At 40.9% G+C, this 18,003-nt stretch overlaps 2 protein-coding genes across 3 annotated transcripts; both read right to left on the reverse strand.

Moving 5' to 3' along the window:
• Positions 1-1,573: 1,573 nt before the first annotated feature.
• On the reverse strand, positions 1,574-12,225 carry frmd8 (FERM domain containing 8). The gene is made up of 11 exons (XM_085174650.1): positions 10,468-12,225; positions 9,144-9,241; positions 8,849-9,016; positions 8,632-8,733; positions 7,335-7,393; positions 6,851-7,017; positions 4,725-4,940; positions 4,521-4,644; positions 4,276-4,425; positions 2,114-2,342; positions 1,574-1,979 (listed from the first exon to the last, which is right to left on the reverse strand). The coding sequence occupies exons 2-11, from the start codon at positions 9,232-9,234 to the stop codon at positions 1,870-1,872; spliced, it is 1,416 nt and encodes a 471-aa protein (XP_085030776.1). The 5' UTR covers positions 9,235-9,241; positions 10,468-12,225; the 3' UTR covers positions 1,574-1,869.
• Positions 12,226-12,330: 105 nt separating this feature from the next.
• rom1a (retinal outer segment membrane protein 1a) lies at positions 12,331-17,364 on the reverse strand. Of its 2 annotated transcripts, none has more exons than XM_085174653.1 (5): positions 17,254-17,364; positions 16,755-16,992; positions 13,721-14,151; positions 13,340-13,586; positions 12,331-13,200 (listed from the first exon to the last, which is right to left on the reverse strand). In XM_085174653.1, the coding sequence occupies exons 2-5, from the start codon at positions 16,902-16,904 to the stop codon at positions 12,991-12,993; spliced, it is 1,038 nt and encodes a 345-aa protein (XP_085030779.1). In that variant the 5' UTR covers positions 16,905-16,992; positions 17,254-17,364; the 3' UTR covers positions 12,331-12,990. The 2 variants fall into 2 exon arrangements, with proteins under 2 accessions (XP_085030779.1, XP_085030780.1); XM_085174654.1 differs by lacking the exon at positions 17,254-17,364 and adding an exon at positions 17,067-17,216.
• Between the last annotated feature and the right edge of the window lie 639 nt (positions 17,365-18,003).

Raw genomic sequence — 18,003 nt, forward strand, 5'->3', positions numbered from 1 at the left:
CAGTGTATTAGTATTAACAAGTGCAGCATCACATGATGTGTAGACTGTCGGAATGCCTATTCTACAACGTGACATGCATAGTGTTTGTTCGCAACAACATACTGAGCTGCTGGCGTTAGTATACAGACAGCAGCTGATACACAAGTCGAAGCATAGAAAAGTAAGAACATTCTGCCGTTTGCGTGCTGAGGAGAGTCGGGAAGAATAGACCGCATGTGCCACGGGTTGTCCCACGTCTCCAATGAGGGCACGTGTTCAAGTGGAAGGCGCTATTATAGAGATGTGGAGACAGAAACTGCCTCCGTTAGCATTAGGGTGGGGTTCAGAGTGACACCCGGGGGACTCTGCCAAGTGCTGGAGGCTAAAATCTGTCTCTGCAGCGTTAAGGTAGCATACACTTGGTTGCAGCATGTCAGGCAGGCTTGCTTTGGTGGAAAGACTTAAGATTTTCAACAGTGTGGCCACAACTTGGTCCTTGTTTTGTGTTCAGAACACACAGTCGCTCTCTAGTGACAACCGGGTCAACAGATTGGGTAGCTTTTGGAGATAAAGTGAAGCAGAAATTGTTTTAATGCTATATAAATCTAATAATCTAGTAAGGAAATTCTTCGCATTGGTAGATGAATCGTCGTAAAGCTGAAAACGAGGCCTTTTTTCCCCAATGATGTCACAGTGACCGTGTTTGCAGAAAACAACACTGTTAGTTTCTTTAATGTCTACACTTTCAATTTACCTTCTGTCATGTCAGAAGTTGCACAAGAACAGTATTGCATCAGTTTTCTTGCTCATCAGGTCCAACAGTCAGGTTAGACTGTGTGCCGAGAGTTCGCTTGTACTAATCGTCCATGCTTTGAAATTTAACATTTGAATACAAGCATGGTGCGGCAGTGCTGGATGATCTTTAGATGAATATATTTTTTCCTACACAGGTTCTACAGTTTTATAGCTTTAATTCGATTCTTTTATTAGTGCATATCCATTTAAACACTTGATACTGTGACCACAGAGTTGCAGCTTCTTTAACAAGAAGTTTTAAAACTCACATTTTTTAAAGCAGGTCGGTCGTGCCACCTCTTTCAAACTAGCTGCAGATATCGCTTAATATTGACTTTGTCAAAAACTCCTGTACTTACAAAAGTCCTCCACAACACAGCCAATGTGCTCCCATAAGGATTGTTTATGGTCAGGATAGCCGGACGCGAAACGTTTCTACTTTTTCTGAAGTGGCTTCACCCTTTCTAGAGATCAAGGCACTGGCAGTTTGAAAAAAGCAGAATAGCGGAAATGCACCCTTAGATAGTCCCCTGAAAAATGTTTGTCATGCTGACTGTTGCCGTTTGTGGTATCGCTTAAAGTCTGAAGTGGAGTTACGAAAGCTTTAAATATTCTTAATGCTCAATCCCCGATAAGATGAGTAGAGGTAATGCAGTGGTTATACTCATTTGAGGTGCAACATGTTTGAATAATAGCAGTAAATCCGCTTCCAGAGCGCTGCAGAAAGGTCAAAAACAGTTACTGACTGGAGTCACTGTTTGAAGATTATTATAAGGCTCGTCTTACACTTATTCATCATATGATCTTTATAATAGGCTGTTTAAGGAACAGCCACTTCAGTTGAACCTTGGAAGCATAGCTGCTAGATCTTTTTTCACATTACTGTACTCGCTTAATGTACACAACTTCAGAAGATAAATATTGTCACTCACACTTGGATCGCTGTCATTTGGTCCTTTACATGTTCATATATTAGCAGATAAGTGTCTCAAGCTCAAAGTAAGTCTCTCCGTTTTTTTTGTTTTCTTTTAAATCTCAGTGTAAAATGTTCAGATTTGGTCTCTGAGAGGATCGGGTCAGATCTGATGGGCGACTTTAACCCTGCTCCAGACTCTCTGTTTGCACTGCAGAGTACGACACTGCAGACGCCTGTCGGGCGAAGAAAGACGCAGCTCTCTTGGGCTTCAAGCGTTTGATTTCTTTTCCTAAAAAACAAAACAAAAACAAAAAACACAAAAATGAACAAAGGCTGAAAAAAAATCTCTGACACTGTGAAACGGCACAGAAGGAGCTACCTCCAGAAAGGATAACGCTGCTGTTAAACAAGTTTGGCCCTCACCGTCATCGACGTAGCTGATGGTGTTGAGCGATTGGACTCGGCTGCACACAACGCTGCCTTGCCTGTGCAGCATCCCGCGCCTTCCGCCACGCCCATTCTTGCTCCTTTCTGCCTGTCCGCCGGGCTGCTGTGACAAACTCACCTCGCCGTCCATGTCGGCTGCAGCTGCCCCCTCGGACGCAGACTTAAGCTCCACGCAGAACTCGATGAAGCCGCTCATGAGCTCCGCCTTGTTGGAGGCGGGGAAAAAAAATCATAACTGAGTTTGCTGTAGTCTGCTGTTTAATGGCCTATTACAGAACCCAGACATCCTAAGACTAATATCACGATAGAAGTCACTACTTCACCACAATATAGTGCATTTTCTGTAAATTCAGTGAATACTTTATATAATCGCCACACATAAAGTACAAATTCTTTTTTACACTTAAATTAATTGAAAATGAACAGTACTCATTCATACGTGATTATTTTTGTGCTTTTATGTATAACATCTTGACAAATGTTTGACTTATGACACTTTTCAATATCAAATGACTAAAGACCCAACATGAAATACTCACAAAATATATGAAATGCAAATGCACATTAAAAACTATATAAGGCTATTAAACACTTTAAACAAAATAAATATGGGTCTTATGTGGCATCATCCTTTGTGGCACATACTAGATGACCCTCACACAGTCCCCATGACTCGAGAGCCTCCCTGAGGGATCTGGCTAACATTTCCCCTGCATGGTCCTCAGGAAAACAGCACGTCTGCAAACACTGACTGCAGTGTGTCCGGTCTCGGATGAAGTGCACTGTGCATACATTTGATGCTGGAGTCTAGCATGACACACTGTAGATTTCCTCCAATGTTTTGGCCGGATACTCATAATATAAATGAGGCAACTGGACTTGTGTGAAGTGGTTTTGGCTGGACATGTCAAGTGTTTTGACCAATTTAGAAATCCCTGTTTCTCGACATTCTAAGTGTCTTTATAGATAAAAGTTGCAATAGCTGCAAAAGCAATAATTATCTCCTTCCATCTTTGTGAGTCTATTACATGGCGCGCCAAGGGTAAAGGCTGTTCTAACACTTGACACGTTTTATTTTGAGCACCTAACAGTTCTTTTTTTGCTTCTCATTCGTGAACCCTCTCCATACTCTTTCATGTGATCCTTGCGTAGGTGCTAGAACAGGTTTGTTTTGTCGGAGTCTGTGGTGGGGACTGGTTTGTGGTATAATTTTGCACAGTATAGTTTTCTGGTCCATGTCAGACTTTTTACAACACAACTATGCATATGCTACAGAAGTAGCCCCTCGTTTAGGAACGAGCTCTTTGATTTGTTTTGCAGTAAACAGTGTGCGTGTGGCAGCACAAAATAAACAACAGTATAATATGAAACAACAGGCATTTTAATTCTATCTTCAGATGTATTTCGTCATATCCTACAGCCCTACTAAGGCTTAGAGCCTGGTGATTATGGTAATAATGCTTTTACTATTAGGTAACAACTTTTTGGTGCCACATTCACCGAATAAGGATGATAAACCTGAAGCACAAAAATGACTTGATATTTTTTAGGCTTCAGCACCTATATCACTCATCTAAACATGAATATGCACAGCTGCTTCATTCAATCCTGGAACTCTCACAAACAGCAGGTGTTCTTGACAAGTGACTGCATCTTTTGTGCAAGTTGAAAACATCTCATTTAAAACTGCGTCAGAGGACTACAGCTGACAGCCATAAGACATGCTTGAAAAGAGCAAAGAAAGTGGAGATATTCACACCATATTTTTTTTTTAATTTCATAAAAAGTTTTCAAACAGCTGGCGTCAGTAGTAGGATAGTGGATAGAGGCTTTCTCCAAATGGGCGTAGGCCTCTCCCTTAAAGATAGGGTGAGGACTTCAGGGCTCAGAGTTGAGCTGCTACTCCACTGTATCAAAAGGAGCCAGCTGACAAGGATGTCTAATAGAAACTGAGATATTCTGAGCATGTCCTACCAAGAAGATTCCCCAAGGCCTGGGAATGCCTCAGTGTTCCCCTTGGGTGAGCTGAAGGTGGTAGCGAGGGGAACACAAAGGAGGTTTGGACTTCTCTGCCAAAGCTGCTGCCACAATGCCTCAGCCCTGGATGAGCAGATGGATGGATGGAAAAAGTTTCTTACCTGTTTTGAGTAGATCTTTAACAACTTGTTGACAGGAGTGCCGTCTTCATCTCCGTCAAACTCCAGCCACAGGATGTGTGAATCCCCCTCCTCCTCGGGGTAGCTGTGGTCCCAGGAGAGCTCACTAAAGCGCAGGCCAAGCAGCACGTGCTGCGGGAAAACATTTCCATAACAGGAACAGAAACAGAGTGAGAACCACAGCAAGTGTGGCTGCTGTTTTACAGAAGGTGTGAATCACTGCTCACCTTCTCTTTGACATCCATCACATAAACACCTTCCAGGCAGATCCCGATGTTGACAGCTTTACGTTTTCCCCTTTGCAGGATCCCCTGCGCTGGTTTGTCAATCTCCCCAAAGAAGAAAGCGCACCTGTTTTCACATTTAAAGTTAATCATTTGCCTTCTGTGGAAAAATACAATGCAAAAATGTGTCATTATGCTACATCATACCCATAATAAGGCAGCGTGTGACAAGTGTTGAGGTACTGGTGTAGGAGCTGCGTGGGCTCGGGAGAGCTTCCAGCAGATGTGCAGATCTTACTGTACTCCTTAAAAAGGTTCTGCTCGAGCCCGACCTGACGGCTTGACTTCCCTCGCAAAGTAGAGAACAAGCCGCCGCTCCCCATGGTGACATGTGCAGGCAGATAAGAAGACAGCTTCTTCTCCCTGTGGAAAACAGAGGACGGAGGTTTGCATCGGATCTGTGAAGTATTTTCTCTCGTCTGCTCCTCTTTCCTAATTTACCCAACTGTCAATCTTTCTTCCTTTCATGTTGGTCTCATTTAAATGTTCTTCGCAGCGCGTGTTACTGTGACTTTTTGTGAGACCAAAGGACAAAATGCACTCATCTCCCAATTAAATTGTTTAGAGTGTAGCTCTAGTTTTTGACCTTTCCTCCTTAAATGCTACCACTCACATTCTTAGATAAACACACTCCTTAAGTGCAAGAGGACTACTTCCTTTACAGAATCTATTTTATATAATTATGTAGAAATCTTCTGATGAGAGCATCTATATTTAAAATAACCCATAAACATTCCTCAAAGAATTGCCCGGCTTTGTCTCGTCATCGGCCATCATAGGAATCTATTTTGTTCTACTTTGGACAGTTAACGTGAATGTTTTATGTAGAGGACAAAGTATCTCGTCTCATTTTTAAACTGGTTGGGGTGCAGCATTATTGTTTATATTCATGCAGTAAGAACATCAGATTATCTTTCGTAGTATAAAACTTGTGGATCAGTCAGTAAATTGCTTTGAAACAGCAGGCAGGAAGTTCAGACACCAGATAAAAACACACAGTAGGATTTTGCAACTCCATAAGCAAAGACTTCCTTAAAAAAATCTATAAATATGCATGTTTTTGTGTAGCTGTGGGTGCCTGTAAGATGCTTCTAAGAGTAGATAGGTTACACTAATAATAATATACCTAATGCTGTATTGTATGTGCAGTGTCAATTTTTAGTACTTCACTTGCAGTGGCTCTTAGACAACCTGACAGAGAAGAAACCAATGATGAATGCTGTCATTAGAAATGCCTCATCCCACCTGCACACCAACAAGTACTTAGAAAAACACTGCAGTGTTCAGGCAACTGTTAATATAAAAAAAGGCTTCTCAAACAAAAGGACTACTGACCTTATTCACAGTATCTGTGTACCTTTTACAGGACTGCATCACATTGTCATAGACTGTAGTGAAGCACTCAAAGCTACTCAGTCTATCAGATCCCTAATTGAGGAATATGCAGGCTGTGGGAAATGGTTTGGGTGGTGCTTTTTACATTGATTATTTTTTCTACTACATTAGGCTGTGCGGTAGAAAGGGATCATCTCCAAGTCTGACAGATTTATGAAAGGCAGATTGACCATTTATTTATAAATAAATGGAAGAGAGATACTGTTTCATTTTGCATAAACTGCAAAGTCTGTGTGAACGTGTATGAGCACATTTTCTAAGTGCAAGAGTAAACATACACAGAGTAGAATACTGGGAAAAACTAGGATTAAGCAAGGATTACTTTTCTGAAATGGCACGCATCTGGCTCACTTTCACAGATATGTATTAACCTCACTGACTCTGCAGTTTCCTTCTCTTCCATCTATGCTTTAAGAAATGTGTTTTAAGAAAAATGAATCCCACTAAATTACCAAGGCCTTAAGCAAAAATTATTTTAAATACTTTAGGTGGAGGGTACATAATGTGAATAAGGCAATGACTGAATGTTGCCAGACCACTAACAAAACACGTAAAATAAACATCAGTAGGGTCTGGGGAACGATTTCTTCCTTTTCTATTATGTAAAGAGGAAGATATAACTGTAGTAGGAAGAAGCAATTACTTTCAAATTGTCATTGTCCTGTAGATAAATGACTGAAACTGACAAAATCTAACCATTCCTTAAGCTTGTAGCTCACAACTTACCCCCCCAAAACTACAATTTCTGACCCAAAAGCACAACTGATATAAGACTTAAGACATATCGGCCAATATTTTTTTCTTTCAGGCACATGAAACATAAACAAATTCCCCCTAGCATCATCATGTGTAGTTATTTATGAGCAGTTGCTTCTCACCTTATAGTTGTAGTAAACTGTTGGCTGTCCAGACTAGTTCCCTCATCGAGAGCAATAGACAAAGCTCCAAGACTAGTCCAATGCTCAGGGTCGCAGGGGTATCGACCGGTGAGGATGTTGCTCCTGGCTTCCTCATAAAGAAGTCGCAACACTCCCTCCTCATGTATCTGCACAGGAGTGAGACAGTAACTCCCAGTAAGCACATTAAATTTGAAATTGAAAAAGAGTTTTTGTCTAATTAAGTCAAAATTTGTATTTCATTTAGCTTCGTTTGATTTGATTTGACATATTATGAGTCGTCAACTTTAATTTGCTGCTATGTGTGTAACACAAGGAAACACTGTTAGTTTTAACAAGCCATGTGAAGTCAATAAATTAGACAAAATCTTCAGAAAAATGAAATGCAGACCTCTGTTACCCCTGGAATATAACACCGTTTCCACCATTCTAAGATTAGTGAAAGTTGTAGCAGAGTTAAGAATACCTGCAGCTCTTTAGATTTCGGATAAAACACACTGCGCCTGTACTGGAGACACGGTTCATCTGTAAAAAGGCAGAGGACAATCATGCTTTACTGTTTCGCGAAGTATTCAAGTCCACATTGGATGACAATCAGCCTCATCATCCAGTGTGGAGGAGTGAGGGTAGAAAGACAATCTGAGTCCCCTCAAGCCCACTCTGCTGTGGCTCACAGTCCTGTGCCGTGGGTGGAATTTACTCCACAGGAAAAGTAACAGCTTTTAAGGGATTATACAATACCTGTGTGATACTTTTTATGCTTTATTAGTGGAAAGCTGTCACTGTAGACTAAAAGCACCTGCCACACTGCAAACGTGTGGGCTGATCGTCTCTGAGGGGGAGGTTTTAGGACAAAAAAACAAACAGAAAAAGAAACAAAAAACAGCAGACTGAGTCAGTGCCTCTTACCCCACTTGCAACTCAATTCAAATGTGCTGTACTTAACCTAACAGTAAAAACTTTTGCTATTCTGTTCTGCATAACACATGCTAAGGGATGCTAATGATTTAGCTCATAAGAACTGCTGTAATCCTAAAAGGATCACATAATCTCTCAAAGTGTGGAATATAACGTCTGTTTTTCTCTTCCTCCAAATGCTTGTTCCATATTCACTTTGATTTTCTACCTGTTTCAGTCGTTTCTTTTCCTGTTCAACAACAGCAGTTCATGTCAATGCCTCCTTTTCCATGTTTCTCTTTTAACACATCCAAGCAAACCTGACAGCCCTTTTATCCATTATTTACCTCGAGTAAGCCAGCAACCACCATTAACTTATAAGTAAGCTAGAAATAAAGAGGAAACAGCTGCAGAAAAAGAAACAAGCTGTTGTCAGCACGTAAAAATGCTTTGTTTGGAGGCAGAAAACCAGGCTGGTGACAGAAGTCAGCTTAAGGCAAACATAGAGTGCCAATTACTAGACTGGACTGATGTTTACGTTGTTAACTACAGTGTATTAGAAACTATAGAATAACATTCTTCAGTCTGTAGAGGATTGCAGCTGTTTAATTGTAAGATTTATGGCAACAAGAGGGCATCCTCCGTAAGCAAAAAGCTTTACTTTATCTTATTAGGAAGGATTTACAAGAATAATCTACCACTCAGCAGCAGAAGCCATTATCTTTCCTTTCATCTCTTTGTACACTGCAACACCCTTTTCCCGTACAAAGTTCGAGTCATGCTTTCATTACAGAAACTAGATTTCTTGCGTTGACTGCTTTTCTTTAGTCCAGTGTTTGGTGGCGCACGCAAGTCAAAACTCTGACCTTGTGAAATGTCTTCCTCTGAAGCCTCGGTGAAGCGATACAGCAAGTCGTGCCACTGCCGACACAACTTGTACGGTTGATGTCTCGTCTTTAACTGCAGTTCTGAAGATAGGGAGTGAGGAAAAACGTTATACAGCAACATGTTTTACTCATATCAAGTGATATCACACAATACAGTTAAGTGATAGAAATATGAGGAGGGGGGAAGAATTCTAACCGAGCAGTGGAGAGCAAAGCCAGAAGGCAAAAACATCCTGTACAGACTCAGGAGTATGGAGAGCTTCACGAACGTTGCGGCCCAGCTCTTGCACGGTGACAGTGCCGAGCCCTTCTAGAGTTAAGTGTACTGCACTGTCACCAAACAAGTATATAAGCACATCTTGAGCTGTGTGAAAAAACATAATTTTAAAAAAAGCAAAAAGATTAATAATAAAAACAATAATGATAGATTAACTACTTTGGGGTTTTTTTGCATGATAAAATTATCTGGGTGAGACTGTTTGACATCATACCACGGGATAGTGTTGCAGAGGAAGCCACACTTCCTCTTAGCGAGTGATCATCTGATGAATCTGGAGGAAAACTGCACTCATCTCCTTCCATCTCTAACCTGAAATGAAAACACCAAAATTTCAGACAAGTAACAACACAGACTCACGACAAGATACTTTACAGGGAGGAGCAATGCAACGGGAAGGGATGGCTAGAAATGTACCCAAGTGTCTGATGGGTGAGACAAAACAATCACCAGGAGTGAAAAGCAAAACAATACTGTAAACTGCACTTGAGGAACACAAACACGTCGCAGTTGAACACAGAAGTGGCAACAGAGGCAGCACACCTGCAATATATTACAGTCCCACTCCCAACCCTAATGGACTCTCAAGTTATTCATCAACAGTATACTAAAAGGAAATGCCAGCAAAGCGGTGTAGGCGTGTGTGCTGCTTATACTGACATTCTTACACATGTGTGTAATAGCTTGGGAATAGCCACATACTATCTCTAAACAATGCATTAAAGCTAAGTAACCTCTTCAGAGATAACTAGACCAGCAGGAATTCAATTCAATTGTATTTATATAGCGCCAAATCACAAGAACAGTCGCCTCAGGGCGCTTTATATTGTAAGGCAGACCCTACAATAATAGGGGTGCATCTTTATCACTTTATTCCACTTGGTGCTCTTTCTATTATATTTTGTTCAAAACAAAAGTCAGGGTTCAATACATAACCCAGCGCCACCTCGTGTTTTAACCCGAGAATGATCCTATACGATCACTACATCCCAGTCAGTCGACTGCTGACCTCACCCTGTTCAACTGCAGTGCTCCGTGAGCACCAACATGTAACTGTTACGGTTTTTAACGTGGCTTCGAACATTTCTAGAACAGCCTTCATACCGTTACAGAGAGACAACAAACACGGGCGTCGTTGAAACGGGCAACATCTCGCCGCCCGTGGATAAAACAATAGCTAGCTCCTCGGTTTTAACAGGGCTGCCCCAAACTCAGCCGGGGATTAAATATGTGTGACATTATAGAGAATAACTCAACACACAAAAAATGAATTGCGTAGACTATTAGCTAAAAGGCAGTTGAAAACACCATGCTAGCTAAATAAGCTAGGTATCGGAAATATTACCAACACTGAACGTCACTTCGATCATTTTAGACGTGTTAATGCGCTTCATTTATCTGCCAGTAGGAAACAATTTAGATGCCGAAGCTATCTGGCCCATTGGCTAACTTTGTGTGTGTTTTGTTTAACAGAGTGACCCACTATTAATAGCAAGTGATGAAACTACTATGTTCCAATGTCTCTGTTGTCCACCTACCTGCCAGTTCCTGTAAGTTTCCGTCCACTCGCTTCTCTCGATGGAATCCTGTTGATTTTGTAAATAATGTGGCCAAGTACACCAACTAATTAAAAACCCGCTGATATTGCCCTCACCACAGCTTCCCAGCTACCCTGAACTAGCTCTTCTAGCAGCTGCAACAGTTTCAAATTTTGCGACTCCCGAACGACTTGATCATTCGAACCCGTTCCTCATTACTTGGGTGTGACAGCCAAGCTAGAAGATTTTTTTAACCACAGCAATTCAAATATTTCTAAATTAAACAGTCGCGGAGGCAACTGGAAGCGAATATCCATACATGTTCCATCTGGAGGTACTTTGAAAGCTCACTGACTGACATAGAGTGTACACTTTGAAGTCGTTCACATGAGATCGGGTCAAAAATATTTGATCCTCAGAATGACTGGGAAAAATGAGGCGAACGTCAGAGAGTGCGTCGTCCCGTCACGTGACTGAAACGTAATCGCAGCTGTACTTTAGCAGGCAGCGGATTAATTCTGTTTATCTGCTGACTGTCATTAAATTTACCTGCGAAAAACAGATTACAGCCACGGTAATACAATCGATTCCACGCAGTCACAGCTTCAGACGTCCTCATGAATCAACTTTGATCTGATACAGTCTCAACCCATGTCTCACAAAGTGGTATTTATTGGATTGCATTTACTCACCGTTTAATATCACCCATTGTATTTTCTCATATTTATAGACTTCTTAAATTGTATGTGTATATTTCCTTGGCAGTATATTGACGTGTTATTTAAGCTTAATGCACCATGTCAGGGAGTATTGCCATAATTATGTTATCCTTGCATAATGACAATAAAGAGTCATGAATCTTTTCAACAGATTTAAAAACAGTGACTCTAAATATACACCGACCAGGCATAACATTATGACCACCTGCCTAAAGTTGTGTTTGTCACATGTCACCCTTTGCTGACCCATGGAGGCATGGACTCCACTAGACCCTTGGAGGTGTGCTGTGGTATCTGGCACCCAGATGTCAGCAGCAGATCCTTTAAGTCCTGTAAGGTGCGACATGGGGCCTTCATGGATCGAACTTGTTTGCCCTGAACGTCACACAGATGCTCAACTGGATTGAGACCTGGGGAACTGATCAAACCTTATCAAACTCTCTCAAATCCTTACTCTTGCATAATTTCCCTGCTTCTAATGCATCAACTTTGAGGACAAAATGTTCACTTGCTCCCTAATTTATCCCACACAATAACTCTTGCCAAGATGAAGAGAGAATCAGTTATGCCTGATAGGTGTAAATAACTAGATGGAAATACTGCACTTTGTAATGTGCAAAAAAGGCATGTATGTAAACAGTAAAGTGATTTTTTTTTAAATAAACTGCCTTGTACAGTTTTATGGAAATGCAGTACATTACATATTGGCATGCCTATATAACTTTGTGTTTGAATGATTATCTCTCAGCTTTACCAGTCTTTCCTTTTACCAGTCTCAGTACTATTATCTTTTACCTTTTCAAATTTGTATAAGGAGACAAAGCCTTCATATGGTTCACCGTTCATCTGCCAGCCACCTGACGCAGGCGTCTAACTGCTAAGGCAGCAGGCTGGGTATTAACTAATGGGATTTAGCAGCTAAGGTGTCAGAACAGAGGACACACTCGATGGCTTTCACTGCATTATTGACAACGATTAATCAGCCTTTGTAATCTGATTCCTTTCACTGAGTGAGAGAAGAAAGGCAAGGAGAAAGTGCTATCTCACAGCCACTGTCATGGAAGGTGACAAGTGAAGTATTTCAATGTCTCTGCATGCTGTATTTACATCACAAAGAAAATAAGAAAATAACTCCACTCCATGAGACATTTAGTAACCTCAAACTTTAATAAGTCATCTTTTATATATTATTGTCATAATCCTGTTGCGCAGCAGAGCATTGTGCCTCATGTCTCTCTACAGTCAGCTTTACATCTTCCACAAAATATATAATTTTTGTACACTTGCTCTTCGATTAATGTTTATCCTCTGATTGATGGGTGACTGCTTTATTGCGTTTGAGACAAACAAGTCTTTTGAGTGCGTAATTATAATCCAAACCACTTTCAAAAGCAATATTGGTAATTGCATATATTTGTAGGCCTGTAAACATATAACAATCAAGGATTTGTTAATCTTGTGCAGTGAATAACAGGCAAAATAAAAGTGATAGACAATAAAAAAAAAGTTCTCATTATTTTAAGCATCTTATTCATTTTAAGGAGTACAAGTGTCTGAAAATTGGATTAATCATAGCTGCTATGGGTACATTTACTGGCAATAAAGACACCAAGATAGAATTTGACTGGGAATTAGAGTAGATGGGTGGATGGTCATCTGACAATAAAAAAACAAAAACACTATCCCTAAATTTGTGAAATTCACAGAAATTTGTTATTTATGTTCTTTTTTAAAAATTAAAATCATTCTTTAGATGCCGTCTTGTACAAGTTATTTACACGTGATGTTTGATGTAAAATGTGGTTTAGGTGGGAGTTGTTGTGGCTGCAGCACTCCCTTCTTCGACCTGGTTTTTGAGCAGGAGGAACTTCAGCACAGGGTCGAGGTACTCCATGATGGTTTCTTTCACTCCCTTCTCTAGCAAGTACCCTTCTGTCTCGATTTCAGTGTTTTCCTTTCCTGCCACTGCCTCCATGGCGGTCTGCAGGAGGCGCAAACTCACAAGCACAGAGCCCTGCAAAAGTGAGAGCGATTGGGGAGCAAGTTAGACAAGGGTAGGCTCTTTAAAACCCAGTGTTGTATGTCTCACATTATATAAATTACAAGCTTGCTGTGGCACCACAATCTCAGCCTGAAATCATTGTTGGGCTTACCTGTAAGAGGAAGATTGACAGAACTCCAGCCCCAATTGTGTTCATCAGGCCCATGTAGTAGTTGACCAGAGCCTCTCTGCACCCCCGGAGGTAGATGTTGAGCTCCTCGGTTTGGTAATCATAGTTATAGTGAGCTGAATTGTTGGTAAGCTGATACTGCATGCACGGCCGTGGAGAACTGGGGTTACAGCAACTGAATGGGACTCCGTCTACCAAGTAACGGCCATCCACGTTGCTCTTGATGCGGCTATAGAAACAAATGAGGGATTACTAACACTGTTACCACATGATTGTTTTCTTTAGTCACACTTTTTCAATCCAAACTCTTTCATTTTTTAAGAATATGCACAAATGTGAAACCCACTACCCTCAGCCCCTTACTCTTTCACTTCCTTAGAGCTGAAATCAAGGTAGCGGTTGCTGATCCACTGGACCTCGAACCAATCCCTGAAGTCATTGTTCCCACAACACTGAAACTCCATCTGCAGACGATCGATGTTCTGCTTCTGGAAGCAGCGGCCTGGTGTGTCTGTATCCTTGTAGAAGCGGATGCCATTCCTCAGGCCAGCCTTTAGAGAAGACTCCAGACTGCCCTTCATTGCGTAGCTCATGATGACAGCTAGCAGCATGAGCACGGTGAAGAAGCAAGAGACGGCAAAGTAGGGCTTCAAGAAGTTCTTCCAGCGAGGGAATCGCCCAGCGTCCAGGGCATCCTGACAGATCTTTGATGCAAAGTAGTTGATGCCCAAGGAGGCGAGACCAACAATCATGAGGGTGTTCGGCACAATATGAATGTCTTGGTTATCCATTACCTGAAAGTGAGTCACACATGTATGGAATATTAAACCATTCAAATTTATTTCAATAATTATGCAGAACAAATAAACAAAATTAGGGAAGTATGAAATTCGATGAAAATCGCACTCACCAGCCACTTTGTGAGGTACACCTGTTCAACTACTTGTTAACAGAAATAACTAAGTAGCCAGTCACATGGCAACAACTCAGTTCATTTAGGCATGTAGACACGGTCAAGATGACTTACTCAAGTTCAAATTGAGCATCAGAAGAATGGTGACTTAAGTGACTTGGCTGTTGGTGCCTGGTCTGAGTATTTCAGAAACTGCTGATATACTGGGGGGTGGGGGTGGGGGGGTTCTACACAACCATGACTGGGGTTTGTAGAAAATTGCTTGTAGCCAGTGAGCTTCAGCTCTCTGAGTGAAAATGTCTCTGTGATACTAAAGGTTTAAGTAGAAAGGCCTGACTACCTCAATCCGATAGGTAAGGAATGGTAACTGAAAAAAAGAACACTTGTTACAAACAGGGTATGCAGAAGAGCATCTCTGAGTGCACAACACATTTAAGCAATGGGCTACAGCAGCAGAAGACCACATCAGGTACGACTCCTGTCAGCTAAGAACAGGAAATTGCGGCTACAATTTGCATGGCCTCTGCAAAATTGAACACCAGAAGACTAGAAAAATGTTGGTCGGGTGAGTCTCGTTTTCTGCCTTGTATCAATGATTTACTTTGTTGTTTTTGGGTTGTAATGGTGTGGGGATATTTTCTTGGCACACTTTGGGCCCCTCAGTACCAACTGAGCATGGTTTAAACCCCAAAGCTTACATACTCCTGACCATGTCCATCCCTTTATAATCACAGTGTACCCATCTTCTGACGGCTGTGGCCTTGTACAGGACAACACACCATGTCACAAAGCTTAGATAATCCCAAACTGGTTTCTTGAACATGATAATGTTCACAACAGTCTCCACAGCCACCAGATCTTAATCTGGCACCTTTGAGAGTGATACAACACCAAAATTCAAGTCATGGATGTGCAGCCAAAAAAATCTGCAATAACTGTGTGATGCTATCATGTCAATATGGACATGATAGCATGTCCATATTGATCTGATACAGCATCTCTAAGGAATGTTTCCAGCACCATGTTGAAACTTTGCTATGAATAATTAAGTCAGTTCTTAAAAGCAAAAAGCAGTTGTGTCAGGTGAATGTCTAATAAAATGTCCAGAGTGCTTATGTTCACAGCCATAAACATAATTGCATGTATATGTAAACTTTTTAACCAATTTTTTCTCCTCTAATAAGTCAGACTGTTCTTCTCTTAGTGTCTATTTTGAATATATAGACACTAATGCGGAGAGTACAGTCCTGAAATGAAAGTTAACATTTTTGACATGACAACATGCGTTGATGAGGCTTAGAAGGCTTAAAAGGATTCCACCTTTATTTATGAAGAGACGTCAGTTTGTAAATGTGTGTAAATATATATAGAAATAAAACATATTGTCAGCATTACTGTCAGATGCTAAATCTCATAATGAAGAACTAGACCAGAATGTATGAGCCACAAGCAGCTGGGGCTTAAACGTATCGTTCAAGGATACCTGTCGTACATTTAGTAACTCAAAACTCAGTTTGTTATCCACTTCTACCATACAGAACAGACACAAACACCACAACTGCATGAAATTGCAGCCACTTCCCTTTTAAATATGGTAGTGAGGTTCTACTGAATGCTGCACTGTTTGTCTTTGGTTTACGTATTTGGTAAACCAATGTGATTCCAATGGAACATGTTTGTAGAGCACATTTACTGAAGCTATATGTCAAGCAAACTAACATCTGCAGAGATTCATTTTGGTAAAATGGAAATTTAAGAAAATAGTTCAATTTTGAAAACACAACAAAGTCTTGTGTTGAGTCAAACGGAGTTCTCTGATGATGTGATGAAACCTTTGCTGTAATCTACATAATAAGATAATATTTTCTTTGCATTTTTCAATCATTCCAAGCGTGTGTTATAATAAAACTGATCATACAAAGCTATGGTGACAGCTTTAAGGAGCAGTAGGGATTAGGGTAATTAAGACTGACGGAGCCTAATTTATGAAATGATGAGTCAGGATCCAAAGTGGGTCACAGGTGTGTTGATTGCCGATTAGCACGGAGATTTCATTTATCCTCTAAGACGTTTTCCTTTTGCATTTTACCTGAAAATCTAGTGTCTACAGTTAAAACCCAACACAGAAGGCATTTGTTGAGTGTACTCTGGAATATTCACACCTGGTATTATAGTGTATAATCAGATTCTTCAGGCAATTAAATGATATTTAATGCACAATTTGATGTGAGATTAGAAATATTAGCACTTATTAGTGGTTTATTATTTGACATTATTTGTAATAGTTATCATTGCAGACAACAATAATTTTAATGACTTTCTTCCCATTACACACAGTTACAGTAACTATGCATACTCTTAATACTACATTTCATGCAAATAGTAATTACCCAGTAGTAATTTTCAGGCATCCTACATGACAAAAATGGGTAAATTCAAAAAGTATAAGAAAGTATTCACTCTAGGAGGTCAAATTTTAAGTACCTCTGCCCTCCTGCGGAGCTCCGTCTTGAGGATGCACCCCAGGGTGAAGGTCGTGGCCCCAGCAACTGTGGCACACCAAGACAGGATCCACAGACCCTGGGCTAGCTTCACCCTTTTCTGAAAGGGGAACTTCATCTTCATCACCACCATGGTTGCAGCGGGGGAATCTTACCAGGTCTCACCGGGGGGGTAGGGGAAGGAGAGAGACGAGGCCGCGGGGGACGATGCTGTGCTCTGGCTGTGAGAGAGGAGAAGAGATGAGAGGGAGGACTCCAAAGGCTTAAAGATGAAGACGGCAGAACTGAAACACACCTGTATAAACAGTGCGAGGACAGTTCAGACACAAAAACAGTAGTTTTGTGAGAAACAAACAACCAAACTAAGAAGTAGAGAGGTTAGCAGAAAGTCCCTGGAAACTTTAGCTTTTTCCAGGGACAGGGAGCTTTACATCACAAGTGGTGCATCTTCAATTAAACTGATGTTGGTGGGTCAAATTTACCTTATTTTTTCCTAAAAGATTCTGAAAAAAAGTCCAGTTATCTCCAGCAACCACTGTGTACCGTCCAATGTGCCACACAGTGGATTTGGCACACTGGATTTGGTAAACCTGGATGCAGGGGGGCGTCTTACCACTAATACCTACCTATCCTATTAAACTGGTTTGTGGATCCAGGCCATTGTCTGCTCAGCATCCGTCACTCATACAGAGGGACATGGATGACAAGCCAAATTGAACTTGACAGGGAGGTATTATTAATACACAAGTCATTATCTGTGTAATGCAGACACTTGGGACACATCTACTGGAAAAAATTACAAAGTACAAGAAAATGACATGAGATTAAAAAAAATATTTAGACAAATAGGTCTAAATATTTATTTCCATTTTCAATTTGCCATTATGTAGAAGTCTACAGGTTGAGAAACAGTCAAAGTCCTGTATGTGACCCAGAGTCACTGGCTCTCAACTCTGTGTAGTAATATATGAGCGGAAGAGTAGCCAACTTTCATTACTGCCTGACTAATACTCTGAATCCAAGTAGCATGGTCCCAAAGTGGGAAACCTTATCACCTCCTCCTCCATACTGGTACCAATCTTCCATTAATATTTCTGGTCAATATGGTCTCTTTCATTTGCTCTGACTTTGCAGAACTCCTCTTACATGTAAGCAAACAAATCTACAATGAATCTACATCATTAATATTTGTCTCCACCTTCTTAATCAGAACATGTATACAGTGAGATGAT

Source organism: Neolamprologus multifasciatus, chromosome 10 (genome assembly GCF_963576455.1).
Source record: "Neolamprologus multifasciatus chromosome 10, fNeoMul1.2, whole genome shotgun sequence".
NCBI classification, from domain to species: Eukaryota; Metazoa; Chordata; class Actinopteri; order Cichliformes; family Cichlidae; genus Neolamprologus; species Neolamprologus multifasciatus.

Bases quoted from the DNA above. Each gene is read 5' to 3' on its own strand.
- frmd8 (XM_085174650.1), bottom strand. From the start codon at position 9,234: ATGGAAGGAGATGAGTGCAGTTTTCCTCCAGATTCATCAGATGATCAC. The intron at 9,017-9,143 runs GTATGATGTCAA...TTTTTCACACAG, and splicing joins CTCTGCAACACTATCCCGTG to CTCAAGATGTGCTTATATAC. The intron at 4,645-4,724 runs GTATGATGTAGC...ATGTGAAAACAG, and splicing joins CACACGCTGCCTTATTATGG to GTGCGCTTTCTTCTTTGGGG.
- rom1a (XM_085174653.1), bottom strand. From the start codon at position 16,904: ATGGTGGTGATGAAGATGAAGTTCCCCTTTCAGAAAAGGGTGAAGCTA. The intron at 13,587-13,720 runs GTAAGGGGCTGA...TTGTTTCTATAG, and splicing joins AGCTCTAAGGAAGTGAAAGA to CCGCATCAAGAGCAACGTGG. The intron at 13,201-13,339 runs GTAAGCCCAACA...TCACTTTTGCAG, and splicing joins TGTCAATCTTCCTCTTACAG to GGCTCTGTGCTTGTGAGTTT.